The following is a 15039-nucleotide window of genomic DNA, read 5'->3' on the forward strand; positions in this document are numbered from 1 at the left end:
CCGATTTTGAATTTTCTCCTAATCGCTAGAATTTTTGCCTTGCAGGACTTTTCGACGGACTAATACCCCGGCAACCGCGGTTGTGTTGATTCTTCCTATTGTCGGACTAATACCCGACGTTGACTTTTTCTCTCAATGGATTCTCCTTTGACGTCGGACTTCTGCTCGTTGCACGGATGGACTTCGTTATCTTCTTGACGTACGGAGGCTTCTGCTAGTCAGGAGGAGTCTACAACACGACGTGCGGGGGACTTACACCTTGTCACACTTCTGCTTGTCAGCGCTTCTAACTCGACGTTCAGCTGGACTTTCTGGCTCCGTGTTTTGTTTGGTTTGTCGACTTATAACTTTCTATGTGGACTTCTGCCCGACGCTGTACTTCTACACGACTTGGACTTCTCTCCCGTGTCTGGGGAGGCTTTCTACTAGTCGTTTTCGGATGCTTTTTCTGCTCTTGTGCTAAGTGTTGTTAACTATTCTTGGTTTTTCTTTTTGTGTTTGTGCGTTTCTGCCGAGGCCCGGGTACTTCTACACACGACGTTGGATATTTCACCTTGTCGTCTGAACTTTCTGCTCGGTGGGCAGTCGGGGTGTACTTCTACTGGGGTCGTTTTCGTGCGGACTTCTGGCCGGTGTCGATGTTTGGAAGGGCTTTCAATGTCGGTCCTCTTACCAGAGGCCGTACTTCTACACGGACGGGTGCGGGATTTCACCTGTCGGTCAAAGGGGCTTTGCTCATGGTCTTTTTCATTGCCGTGACTTTCTTGCTCGTCGTCAAGACTCTTTCTTCTGCTTGTTCGAACGAACTTTTCATGTGGTCGGTTTCTTTGCCAGGGGCCATACTTCTAACTTTTCTTCGACGTCGAACTTCTGTTCTTGGGTTTCGTGCAGGACCAGACTTCTGCCGGTTCTTGGATGGTGCGTCGGGAACTGGGCTGCGTGCGTCGAGCGAGCGGTCTGCGGTGAGTCGTGGGCTGTGTGGACTTCTGCTCGTATCTAGTGTTGACTCTTCCCTTCCCGTCGTAGAACTTTCTGCTCGTGAGCCCAGTTACTCCTGCGACGTCGGACTTCTGCTTCGTCAGTTTTTTTTTTTTTTTTTGGTTGTTTGGGGGGGATCCTTTTTACTTGTATTTTCCTGAGGGGAGTGGCTCCGGTGATCGTCGGTAGCTGCTGCTTCGTGGGCAAGGGCGGGTTGGTTTGATGGGATTCACTTCTCCCCGTGTTCTGTTAAGTACTTCTGCGTTCGTGTGTGTTTGGGCAGGCAGCTTTTTTGGATCCGATGTCGGGTTCTGATGCTAAATTGGCTTTCAAATTCGGTCCGTTTGTGTGTTCGTTGCCAGATGATGTAGGCCGCTTCGTAGCTTCGTTTACGAAGATGTCGATGTCGGATTTTAACATCTCTTGTGTGGCGACTTCTGCTCGTGGCAGAGATTCTTCTGATCTTCGGGTTCATCAGACTTCTGCCGTCGACGAACCTTTGGTCGTCTTTCCCTCTTTACGCGGCGGAGTATCGCTTGGCATTTCTCTGACTCTGCGTATGCATTGTCGTACTTCTCGTTTGGGTCGGTTCGTTGTGGTAATGTCGGTGGAGCTTTGTATTAGCGAGGCATATGTTTAATAGTACTTTCGCGCGGGGTCTTCCCTACTCTTTTTGGTTTGGTGGGTTGTGGGGGGTTGTCCTTTGGGGTTCTGTGTGGGTTTTTTTGGGTTTTTGGTGTTTTGTGTTTGTGGGTGGTTTTATTTGCTGGTTGTTTGGTGAAATTTTGTGGGGTGTTTGTTGTTTGGGTGCGTCTTTCGCCGTCTCCTTTTGCGCCCTCCCCTCCTGCGCCCTTCGTCCCGCCGCGCCCTCCTTTGGTGGTATGGTTGGTGGGTTGGGGGGTTGGGTGGGGGGGGGTGGGGTGGGTGGGGTGGTGGGGGTGGGGGGGGGTGGGGTGTTTGGTGGTGGGTTTGGTTGGGTTTGGGTGTGTTGTGTTTTTGTGGGGGTTTTTGGTGGTGGGGTGTTGGTTGTGTGGGGCGGTTGTGGGGGTTTTGGGTGGGGGTTTTGGGAGGTGGGTTGGGGGTGTGGGGTGTGGGGTTGTGGTGCGGTTTTTTGGGGGTGGTTGTGTTCGGTGTTGATGGGTGTGGTTGTTGTTTTTTTTGTTTTTGGTTTTTTGTTTGTGTTTTGTGGTGTGTGTTTTTTTTTGTTGTTGGTTGTTTTTTTTTTGGTTTTTGGGTGTGGCTTTTTTTGGTTTGGTGTGGGTTGTTTTGGGTTTGGTTTTGTGTTGGTTGTGGTGGTTTTTTTTGGGAGTTTGTTGGTCTCGATTTTGTTGTGTTACGCGACGTTAATTCCTACCTGTCATCATAACTTCTCCCCGGACGCGGACTTATAACTCATTACGGGACTATCATCGGTCTTCTATCTTCGACATCGAACTCTTGCATATCGACGGACATTCATCGGGCTTTTACATGTCGTTGAATGTCTACTCGTCGTCGTACTTCTCCAACCTTTGTTGGACTTCTGTTCGTTGTACCTCTCCTTACAACGGTCTCTCTGACCTCCATCTCCAACCAACTAACATCAGAACTCCGCAATATCTCTCGAAGAATAGAGGGAGAAGGGGGAAATCTCCGGACTTCCTTGCCAAGAGAGGGGCCTCGAAAAATCGAGGGAAGGCCTCAATAGAAAGGACAAGAGGGAGAAGAGAAGGAGGGGAAATCTCTGAACTTCATTGCCAAGAGAGGTGGCCTCGAAAAATCGAGGGAAGGCCTCAATAGAAAGGACAGAGGGAGAAGAGAAAAGAGGGGAAATCCTCCAAACATCCTTGCCAAGAGAGGGGCCTCGAAAATCGAGGGAAGGCCTCAATAGAAAGGACAGAGGGAGAAGAGAAGGAGGGGAAATCTCCGAACTTCCTTGCCAAGAGAGGGGCCTCGAAAAATCGAGGGAAGGCCTCAATAGAAAGGACAGAGGGAGAGCAGAAGAAGAAAAGAAAAAAGAAGAAGAAAAGAAGAAAGGGGAAGAAGAAAAGTAGAAAAGAGGAGAAGAAGGGAGAAAGAGACAATTTTTCTAAAGGCCTTGGAGGTCTATTTAATAAGGTTTTTTTGGAGAATGGTGGGAAGTTTTCTAGATTTTTTAAATTTTCCCTAAAATTTTTTTCGGCGAATTTTTTTGGAATTTTCTGGAATTTTTTTCGGAATTTTTCGGAATTTTTGGGGAATTTTTTGAAATTTTGTGGGCCCCGCAACGAATTAAAAAAAAGAAAAAAAAAAATCAAAAAGTATAACCGCGCGGTCAGCCAAGCAGCGCGCCTGTTCGCGCGCGCGGCACGCGCTCGCCGGCGCCGCCGGCGGCAAGCGGCCGGCCGGCCGCCGGCCGCCGTTCGGCCGCCTCGCGTATTCCGGGCCCAATTTTCGGCCGGACGGTCCGATTCGGACTTTTTTGGATCCCCGGACACGTTTTTCGACGTTCCGGACTCGATTTTGACACTTTTCGGAAGCTCAACGAGGCCTCTACGATCAAGTTTGAGCAAGCATTTAACTTTTGGAACACAATTTTTTGCGATTCAGCAATGTGAAAATTTTCGGAATAAGTATTTTCGGACTTTCTGGAGCTTCGACGTCCGAAAATAGGGGGCACTGATACGTCATGCGAAAATTAATTGATCGGGCACGAATCTCGAGGCAAAAATCAAGTTGGAAACTTCAAAAATTAAATCCGGGAGCACCTCGAAATCCGATTTCAGCGAGCTTACGTCAAACTGGCGTCTCGGAAATACGAATCCAACGACACCAATCGACCCAATCTGAGTCCAAATGGGTCCAAATCAGGGATCCAAAGCACTATTGGAAGGTTCAAACCGCAATTTGAGTTACCAAACGGACTCCGATTTTGACGAGCTTATACTCGAATCGAAGGGCTCGACGAGACGAAATCCAACGAAGCCCAAGATCACAGAATTCCGACATTCTAAGGCCTTCAAATGTCCAATGAACTGGTGCACGATCGTAGGATTCAATATCGGCCGTCCATTTGACCACTCCCTATTCGCCCCTGATCTCACACCTATTTACGGGCCATGCCACTCTAGAAAATCTATAAATAGAGCCCTCATTTCTCCACAAGAGAGGAAACAGAGAGAGAGAAGAGGAGAAGAAGAAGGAAGGATTCCTTCTCGACAGCCGCCGGACCACCGCCGGACCACCCTCGCCGGACCACCGCCGTACACCGCAACCAGCAGGAACCCTCGCCGGAACCCACCACAAAACCTCGCCGGACCACCACCTTAAAGGCCCGACGTTCATCTCCCGACGTCCTGCCAAAGACCCGACGTCTTGTTCAAGGCCCGACACTCAGTCCCTACATCTTGCCAAAGACCCGACGTCTTGTTCAAGGCCTGACACTCAGTCCCTACTTCCTGCCAAAGACCCGACGTCTTGTTCAAGGCCCGAAGTTAAGTCCCGACGTCCTGCTGAAGACCCGACGTCCTGCTGAAGACCTGACGTCCTGCTTAAGACCTGACGTCCTACTCAAGGCCAGACCATCAACATCCGATCTTCCAAGTGACACTGGGACTAACACCTGACTCCTTATCTCCTACCGCCTACGGTCCTTCTGACCACTGTCGCCTAATACGGTCCGTCCGACTCCATCACCAGACAACGGTCTCCGGCCGACTACGATCTCCTGCCGACTACGGTCTCCGGCCGACTATGGTCTCCGGACTACGGTCCGCCGACACGGTCTCCGGCCGACTACGGTCTCCTGCCGACTACGGTCTCCTGCCGACTACAGTTCTTCAGGCCTTTGTCGCCTACTATGGTCCTTCCGACCTCCATCAACAGACAACGGTCTTTCTGACCCAGGTTCTCCGCCGACTCCGGTCTCCTGCCGACCACGGTCTTCAGGCCAAACAAACTGTATATATAACTCCTACCATGTAATGCAATCTATATGATGTACATTTGCTACATCAATCCAAGGCCTTCTCCTAAGGAAGGGCCTCATTTGTAAATCGACTACAAATACTAGTGGATTCATTCAAACTGGGCCAGGCCCCTGTGTTTTTCCCCCTTTTCAGGGGTTTTCCACGTAAAAAACTCTGGTGTCTCTTATGAATGCTACACCTCTCACTTATCTGCTTGTGTACTGGATCTTCGTACAATGCTAAGACGTTAAACTAAATATTTCTCTACCGCCGCGAAATATTCCAGGACGCAACAAGTAACTCTTATTTGAATATTTATATTTTATATAAAAATATATTCAAATATTTTTATTTTATTGTCAACATTATTTTAAATGTTTCCTTTTACTTTAATATTTTATGTTAAAATTAAAGAATTACAAAAGCAAATAACTTTAAAATTCGATAAATATCTTTCAAATTTAAATATTTAATATTTTGTTTTTCAAAATAATTATATTTCATTTTTATATGAATTATAGATAAAAAACAACTAAATAAATATTTGATTTATTCATTAAATATAAAAAATAGTAATATATAATGACAACATATCCCACCGCATTTTTCCTCTTCACGGCCTCACGGGTTCGTTAATGGGCCCCACTTAATTCACGTGCAACCTCGTAAAGGCAAGCACGATGCGCGAGATGCCGACACAATTTTACATTTACAAGCTTCTAAATTTCCTATTTTATATTTAGACCCCAATTTTCTAGAGTTGCAAATTTGCCCATTTTAGGATTAAATGATGCAAATTACAAAAGAATCTTTGTAAATTAAAATAATATTTATTTTGAAGGAGGTAGTTAGTGGCATTTTTAATTTATCTGAAAAGCAGTAGAGAGTTTTCTCATTCAATTATGTACCATTCAGAACATGTTAATAATTAGGGTTGTAAGTGAGCTGAGTATGAGCAAGCTTAGCGTTTATTCGTGTTTGATTTGTTCAAAAGTTCGTTCTTTCAAATTCAACTGTGTTTGAAATTATTTGTGAATAGTATGTTCACGTTCGATTGTTTTGAATTCGTTTGTTCATTGGGCTCATGTTTGCCTCGAACTCAGCTCGAGTTAGTTTAAACAATACTGCATTGTGGTTGGCTCGTTTAAAATTCGATTCGGCTAGTTTATTTAGCAAACTAATCGATAGTAAGTTTTTTATCGAACCAAATATAGTCTGTTCATAGAATGATGAACCTTTTTTATAGCCCTTTCAATAATGTACGTATTTTTCAATAGTAAGATATCTATACAATAATATTCAGGCTGGATAGGTGATTGATAGAAAATATATAAGTATGTGTGATATCTTGTTATTAAAGAGATCGGTGTTCTATACCGCATGCAGATACATCATGTAATATATATCAAATATTTTACGGATTTTATGAACATTATAGATGAGGAGGATTATAGCATAATAACACAACTTTTAGAGATTGGAAACTGTGAGGACGAGCTCAAAATCAAAATATTAGACATTCTCATCATCAAAGACTAATGTTTGAGATTACTTTCTCTTAATATTATTATTGTTATTATTATTATTTGAATAACTTCTACTTAATATTTTTGCACAAATTAATATAGAATCCAAATTTAGATGGGATAACAATGAAATTGCATGAATAAATATCAATATCAATATTGATATATTAAAAAAAAGGTTAATTAAATTTGATAGGATTAAAAGAGTTTTAATTGATTAATTTGATATAATTGTGTGTAAATTTTATATAGGAGCATAATATTTCTCTATTTATAGTATATTATAATTAGATTTTGTGGGTTCAAATTTGTTCAATTAGTAATAATTAAAAGAAATATTTTAAAATTTTAAATTTCAATTTAATCTATTTATCATAATAAATATCATTAAAATTAACTTTTTTTAAGCCAACTAAGGAGCCACAGCTATAAAGGGAACCGCTAGCCCACAATCTCTTCATCCCGCCTGCCTGCACTCCCTTCTTCTCCACTGCTTCTCTCTCTTCATTAGCGATGGAGCTGTTGAGTAGGAGCTTCTTCTCTTTCTCTGTAATGCTTATTATCCCCTTCATTTTACGTCAAAACCAAAATCTTCTGTCTTCTAACTATTTTGCAGGTTTTTTCTTTAGTTGTTGGGGTACATATGCATCAATTTTTCTAATTATTTTTTGCTCTAATCTTCAGAGAAACGTAGAGGAAAACCAGTTTTCTTATTGATGTAGTTCCCATCTTCACATTTTGCTTTGCGTGAAAGAAAACTTTTTTTTTTTTTTTAATGGGCGTCTTCTCTGTTTCACCAACAAAAAAATGTTTTTTTTTTTCTTGAAGACAAGTTCTTCCTCTCCACTCTTGTTGTTTCTATTTTCAATCTGATCAGCGGGGACATCTGAAATATCTCGGATTTTCCTGCCAAAATGCCATCTTTTTCAATCCACGTTCTGTCTTTCTCCAAAAAACAGGGTTTCCCCTGAAATCCATCTTTATTTTCAAGTTACTAGAAAAAAGAACATTAAAAATATGATTTTTTCTGTGATGTGACAGGTCATGCCGATATGTCTTCTATTAATGGCGGCATTCTCCCGAACAGCGGAATGCCGGTTTCAAACCGGTGGCGGTGGTCGAGTCACCGCAGGCGGCCAGGATGGCGGGGGACAGACGGTGGGGGAGACGTACGAGGCGACAAGCTGCCGAGCGCACACGGCGTCGTTGACGGACTTCGGTGGAGTTGGCGACGGTATAACGTTGAACAGCAAGGCATTCCAGGCGGCGGTTGAGCATCTAGCTCAGTTCTCCGGCGATGGTGGCGGTCTTCTCTACGTTCCACCTGGTAGGTGGCTCACCGGACCTTTTAATCTTACTAGTTGCATGACGCTCTTCCTCCACCACGACGCCGTCATCCTCGCCACTCAGGTTAGTGCGTCCCCTCTCGATCCCCCCTTTCCACAGTAAGTATTCTGTGTAGTTATTAACACATAAATATCCGTTGATGTGTAGACAAAAGAAATATAGAGACAAAGATAGGGAGAGTGTGTGATTAGACCTTTAGGCTTAGTTTGGGAATGCTTTAATTTTTAACTAAAACTCAATTTAAAAAAACATAATAAAAAAACCATCCCAAACCGGGGATCCAGCTTCTTTTTTCAGGGTGGGCAAAAAAATTTTTTTTGGTAGGGGATGGGCAAAGACTCTTAGGATTGATAAAATTAGGGGCAAAATTTTTTTTTTAAGATGAGGCAAAATACTCAAAATATACCCTCTAAAATTTTTTTTTTTTTGAGGGGGGCAAATGCCCATGCCCCCCCTCAATATATTGAGGATCCGCCATGATCCCAAATGAAGCATTACTCATTATTTTTTTTTCTTTTTTGATTGTTTGGTGGATTGATAGCGTAGGAGTGTAATTTTTAGCTCTTAGTGAGTGTTGGTGTGCTCGAGTTCGAGCCAATGGCGATGAGAGACAAATCTTAAGATCACGCCTCTTATCATGTTTTCTTGGGACGGGTGAGTTTCGAAGCGCAATTGTTAGTAATTAGTGGAAAGATTATTACATGCGGAGTCCGGATGCGTGCATGCGGAGGTTAAATCAGATGCATCACATCACCCAATGCACTGTGTATTGGGTGATGTGACATGTCCGAATTGACCTCCGGATCCGGATTGACCTCCGGATGCGTCCGAACACCGCACGTAATAATTTTTCTAATTAGTGAGAATTGATTTGCCTGTATCATTTTTTCATTGCTATTGCTTTATAGATCTCATAAAGTATCAAAGATATTTGATGGATGACAAGGGATATGTGTGTGCCTTGTGTCATGCATCTATTGATCTTGATTTACTTCGAATTTTAAATTAGGCAACAATTTCATTTCAGAATAATTCTAAACATGTTTGACATTATTAAAAACATTGTGGGTAGACCCCACCATCTAGCATGGTAGGGTCCACCTCTCTTTGTGAGGCATAAATTTAGCTTGTTTAACATAATTTGTATATTTTTGTTATTACTCATTTAAGAACACCTACCTCCCAACTCCTAAGCAAAATCTCAATTTTTTTTTTTGCCTTTTTGGATTGTGTAGGATGTTTGTTTTTGCTTACTTGAATGAATACATGATTTATATAATATGAAATAATATTACATAAAGATTTTCTAACAATTACAATAACATTTGCTCAATGACAACAAAGAAAAAGAGTGAGAGAGAGACTCTACCTAGGCAAATGTTTTCCCTTAAAGTGCTAGGTAGCAAGGCAAGCTTGTTATTTTAATTAGATAATCAAGTGTAAGTGTTTTAGTCTCAAAAGATGACTTTGTTTATTAAGATAAAAATTTGACATAGGATGACAAAGAAAGAGCATCAAGAGTTGGAGAAACAAGAACACACATTGAGGAAATATGTTGATAAAAAAATTTACAAGAGCTCTAAGTTCTAAGATAGCGAATCTTGTGGAAGAAGAGAATTTATCAAAGAAAATAGAGAAAATGATTGTGGGTGAGGAATCTAGTGATGGTAAATACTATTTGATATATCATCAAAAAATTATGTTGATCGGGCACGAATTTCGAGGGAAAATTAAGTAGGAAATTAAAAAAATTAAATCAGAAACCATATGAACTCCAATTTCAGCAAACTTACAGCCGAACTAAACATCTCGGAAATACGAACCCAACGACACCAAATTCGACTCAATCTGAGCTCAAATGAGTTCAAATCAAAGACCCAAAGCGTATTTGGAAGGTTCAAACCATTATTTGGGTTACCAAATGGTTTCCAAATGTGACATGCTTATAGTCGAATCGAGCGGCTCAACAAAACAACTCCAACGAGCCCAAGATCATCAAATTCTGATATCATCACGACATTCAAATTCTGATATCATCAAGATCAGCCGTCCATTCAAACCACTCTCAATTTATCCTTGATCTTCCTCTTATTTACTGGCCATGTCACTCTAAGAAAATTATAAATAGACCCCGCATTCTTTATTGAGGGGGGAGAAGGACGGGAGCCCAAGAAAGAAGAGAAGGAAGATGAGGAAGAGTTCTTGCCACCAAACTCCTCCTGGACCACCTCCCGGCCATCGAGTGACACCGAACTTCTGCTCGCCATTAGACTTCTACCCGACGCTAGACTTCCACCCGTCACCGTACTTCTGTACATTGCAGGAATTTTACCCAACACAGGACTTCCACCCCTCGCCGGATTTCTACCAAACGCCAGACTTTCGCCCGTCGCTAGACTTCTGTTCGTTGTCGGAATTCTACACGACGTCGAACTTTCGCCTGTCGCTGGATTTCTACTCGACTACGGACTTCCGCCCATCGTTAGACTTCTGTCCATTGCCGGAATTCTACCCGATGCCAGACTTCCGCCTGTCACCGGATTTCTACCCGACATCAGACATCTGCCCGTCGCCGGACTTCTCCTTGTCGCCGAACGTTCGTCGGACTTCTACCCGACATCGAACTTCCGCCCGTCGTCAGACTTTTGGCCTTCGCTGGACTTTCGTCGGACTTCTACCCCATGCATAACTTTAACCCATTGTCGAATTTATTTCCAACACCGGACTTCTACCCGTAGCCGCAATCCTTATCGATTCTGGATTTCTACTCGATGCCGGACTTCTGCCAGCTGTCTGTCTTTCGTCGAACATCTACTCGACGTTGAACTTCTGCCCTTCGCCAGACTTCTACCCGTCGACGGACTTTCATTAGATTTCCACCCATCGCTTGACTTCTGTCCTTTGTCGGACTTCTAGCCAATGTCAGACTTCCTCCCATTGCCAGATTTCCACCCGACACCAGACTTCCACCCGACACCAGACTTCCTCCAGTCAACAGTCCTTCTGACCTCTGTTACTAGACAAGGGTCCTTCCGACCCCTGTCACCTATCGACTACGATTCTTCTGACTTTTGTCGCTAGGTAACGGTCCTTCCGACCTCCGTTTCCCGCTGGCTAAGGTCCTTCCGACATCCATCGCCCGCAGACTACGGTCCTTCTGACCAAACGAATACGCCAACAATGATTCTTTCTATTTATAAATGTACCACACTTTATATGATGTATATTTGTTACACCAAGCCAAGGGCTCCCCCCCAATGAAGGGTCTCATTTGTAATCAACTGCAAATACTAGTGAATTCATTCAAACTGGGTTAGGCCCTGTGATTTTTCCCCTTTTTAGGATTTTTTACGTAAAAATCTTGGTGTCTCTTATGAATGCTACATTTTATCTCCCTTATCTAATTGTGTGATGGATCTTCGTACAACGCTAAGACGTTAAACTTTATATTTCTCTACCGCCGCGAACATTCCAGGACGCAAAACTCTTAAATCATGATAAAAATATTTTTGTGCAGTGCATACAAGAAAAACAAAACAAATCACAAAACACAATCAATCAAAAAGAACATGTCGATTCATATGGTTCGGTAAAGATGTCAATATCCATGAGGAGAGAATGATGATTTTACTATATTGGAGAACAATAGAAATTACAATAAGCTCTCAAGCTCTCTGCTGCATGCATATAATACAATAGCCATCAAGCTCTATTTAAAGATTTGAAACAAAGCTATAAAGAAATTTTAATTAATGCTATAATATGGAAAAATATAATCATGCTAATTAGATCTCCCAATCATGCTAATTAAATCTATAAATTTATTTTAATAATCAAATCTCCTAATTAATGCATCAATCAATCTCCAATCAAATCAACTTAATTAGGAAAACAATCAATTCCCTAATCAATTGCATAAATTTCTCATCAAAGCTTTCCAAAATAAAGCTTTATTTAAATTTGAAAATAATTTTAAATCAATAATCTCCACCTCATATTTCACTTCAAAAAGTAGAAGATGACAAATTAGGCTTCGATATCAAATTGATTGCACCCAAATGGCAAATGGTAACCTGCGTATCTCATTCCCAAGGGATCGAGTCGAGCGTGGTTCTTCAAAACTAGTGGACAATCAGCAATGAGCATGAATATTCACCGTACTCCTACAGTAAGTGAACCTGCTCACTACACCAATTAAAGACTTGTCCAATCTTCAAACCAAGTCTTTTGAGGCTTCATATCCAGATGGATGTAATATGTGGATCTATCTTTGCAATTCCCCTTGTAAGAATTCGAGTTGTTCAAGAATTAGACCATAGTATATTGCAAGTGCCAAATGAACACGAGTCAAGGGATGCTTAACCACTGGGGATAACACCCCATCATAAGCAATCTCTTTCTGTTGCGCAAAATCTTTTGCTACCAACCTAGCCTTATACCATACATCAGCTCCATGAGATCATTTATCTTTTACATGCATAAATTTTTTAAGCTGTAGTTATTTCAGAAATGCATAATGATAACAATGACATTTTTAAAAACCTTTTTTCAATTGGTTGCAAGCGTTAAGGCATGTGAAAATATTGGTGTTAGCCTCACTTTGGAGAATTGAAATATATTGGCTTTAGAAATTTCAAGTGTGTGACCCTCTCTCATAAACTTAAACTTTTTTGGATTGGAAATAGGTTCAACTATTCTTTTATTTGACCCAACTTTAGTTCCATTTAGTTCATATTGCCTATCAAGTTGTACCAACTCATTCATTTGATCGAGATCGAGTGGTTCATTTGATTTGCGAGTTCGATGGGTCTTTGGTAGCTTCTACCATGATTGATTAAGGTTGATTTCCAAGATGGCTTCATATAGTTGTGGAAGCTCTCGGTTCATGATACTTAATTATTATAAAAAGATAAAAAAATTCTCTTTATGGAGAATGATTAGGGGTTTTAACGTATTACAAAAGCTTCCATTGGAACATATTCATTGAGAATCAATATTCTTTGGTCACTTTACCTACTTATATAGTTACTAGCCCCATCATCTTGAATGCTTGTTGCTCATAATTTTTACTTATTCTTTGTTTACTATTTCACCATATTCATTTCTTCCTTCACTACAACTATTATTGGTAGTAGGATATTGATCTTATGACAAAAAATTATGAACCATTAAGTCTTCGTTTGGGACGATTTTCTTACTGCTTCTTAAAGCAATTTTTTTGTACAAAAATTTTAATTTTTTAACTAGAAAGTTGCTTTCGGAAGTAGTAAGAAAGCCGTCCCAAACAAAAACTAAATGCGAACATCAATTATTTGTGCAGGATATAAATGAATGGCCGATCATCGAACCATTGCCCTCATATGGCCGTGGAAGGGATGCCCCTGGTGGAAGATATAGCAGCCTCATAATGGGATATAATCTCACTGATGTGATTATCACTGGTAATCTACTAACTGTTGACATTTTGGTATCAAAATTTACCCTTTTTTTCTAAACTTAGTGCTGAGCATAGTACCTAAACTCTTAGGAAACTTTAGGAAAAGGAGTATAAGTCTGAAGTTCAACATATAGGATATACAGAGATCTAAATTTCTTTTTCCAGTATTAGACATTATATGGGGTTCCCAATCACACAAAAGTGTCAATCTTATCTCTTCGTTTATCATAGCAAGCATTACATTTTTCAGGTGACAATGGAACTGTCGATGGTCAGGGAGACTTCTGGTGGGCAAAGTTCCATCATAAGCAGCTCAAGTACACCAGGGGCTACCTTGTTGAACTTCAGTACTCAGATCAGATCTTCATATCAAATCTTCTGTTCCTGAATTCTCCATCCTGGAACATCCATCCAGTTTATAGCAGGTTTGATTGTTTTCTTTGAATAAGAGAATATCTTCACAATCTATAAGATTTGTCCTCTTATTTCATTATCTGTGATTTCTATCTGAACAATTGCAGCAACATTGTTGTGAAAGGCATTACAATCTCTGCTCCAGTTCATTCTCCAAATACTGATGGCATCAATCCAGGTATCTCTTTTGTTTTACCCAATAAACCTTGTTCCCGCCATTTTTGCTGTTTAAATATCTTCACTGCTACAGATTCATGTTCTCATGTTCGAATCGAGGATTCCTACGTCGTGTCGGGAGACGATTGCGTCGCCATAAAGAGTGGCTGGGATGAGTATGGCATCGCCGTCGGAATGCCTAGCGAGCACATTATTATCCGTCGTCTCACCTGCATTTCACCAACCAGTGCAACAATTGCACTAGGGAGCGAGATGTCCGGTGGCATCCAGGATGTTCGTGCCGAGGACATAACTGCTATTGACACCGAATCTGGCGTACGAATCAAAACCGCCATCGGTCGTGGGGGCTTCGTCAGGGATATATTCGTTCGACGCATGACTCTCCATACAATGAAGTGGGTCTTCTGGATGACTGGCAACTACAATTCTCATCCAGATGGAAAATATAATCCTGAAGCAATTCCAGATATTGAAGGCATAAACTATAGCCATGTTGTAGCTGAAAATGTAACTACTGCAGGAAGACTGGAAGGCATAGAGAAGGCACCATTCAAGGGGATCTGTATATCCAATGTGTCAGTTGAAGTGAGGAAGGCTAAGAAAACCGCATGGGTTTGCGAGAATGTGGAGGGTGTATCGAGCGGTGTGACGCCGGCGCCTTGCGTCGCATTGAAGGATGAGGGGATGGAAGCAACTGATTGCCCATTCAGAGAGGATAGGCTTCCCATAGAGGATGTGGAAGTGAAGGACTGCTCATTACCATTTAGTTACAGACTCTGAAGTGCTGCAGTGAGAACTTGGCTTAGTATAGATTGTGATTAACATTATGGGTTCTGAATTCTGTATTATCATCTGGAAGATATAGAAAATATGCCTCATAAGTAAGATTTAGTGTAATACTGGACGAAATGCCTCATGAGATAGATCTCCATCGCTTATGAATGAAATATTGGCTTTATGTTCTCAAGTTATACAATATGTAATGAACAGACTACTGATGGAGTTATAATATGCAGTTCTAATTGCTTGTTTTGGCACATTAACCAAGGTGATTAGTCAAACATGATTGACATGCAAGGGATTCTATTTCTTACATTTATACTGACAATCTTTCTTCGATGCAACCCACTTATACTTTATGTTTGTGATTAAGGTTTCGTTTGGACATATTTCGTATTGCTTCCTAAAACGGCTTTCTAGTAGAAAGTTTTGTAATTCAAGAAAAAATTATACT

General features: G+C 41.4%; 1 protein-coding gene across 1 annotated transcript; it reads left to right on the forward strand.

Moving 5' to 3' along the window:
• The first annotated feature begins 6898 nt into the window (after positions 1-6898).
• Positions 6899-14763, forward strand: LOC110101674 (probable polygalacturonase). The gene is made up of 6 exons (XM_020829670.2): positions 6899-6979; positions 7472-7840; positions 13098-13218; positions 13465-13639; positions 13736-13806; positions 13879-14763. The coding sequence occupies exons 1-6, from the start codon at positions 6944-6946 to the stop codon at positions 14583-14585; spliced, it is 1479 nt and encodes a 492-aa protein (XP_020685329.1). The 5' UTR covers positions 6899-6943; the 3' UTR covers positions 14586-14763.
• The last annotated feature ends 276 nt before the right edge of the window (positions 14764-15039 follow it).

The sequence above is a fragment of the Dendrobium catenatum genome, unplaced genomic scaffold (genome assembly GCF_001605985.2).
Source record: "Dendrobium catenatum unplaced genomic scaffold, ASM160598v2 fragScaff_scaffold_772, whole genome shotgun sequence".
Lineage (NCBI taxonomy): Eukaryota > Viridiplantae > Streptophyta > Magnoliopsida > Asparagales > Orchidaceae > Dendrobium > Dendrobium catenatum.

Bases quoted from the DNA above. Each gene is read 5' to 3' on its own strand.
- LOC110101674 (XM_020829670.2), top strand. From the start codon at position 6,944: ATGGAGCTGTTGAGTAGGAGCTTCTTCTCTTTCTCT. The intron at 7,841-13,097 runs GTTAGTGCGTCC...TTATTTGTGCAG, and splicing joins CCGTCATCCTCGCCACTCAG to GATATAAATGAATGGCCGAT. The intron at 13,807-13,878 runs GTATCTCTTTTG...TCACTGCTACAG, and splicing joins TACTGATGGCATCAATCCAG to ATTCATGTTCTCATGTTCGA.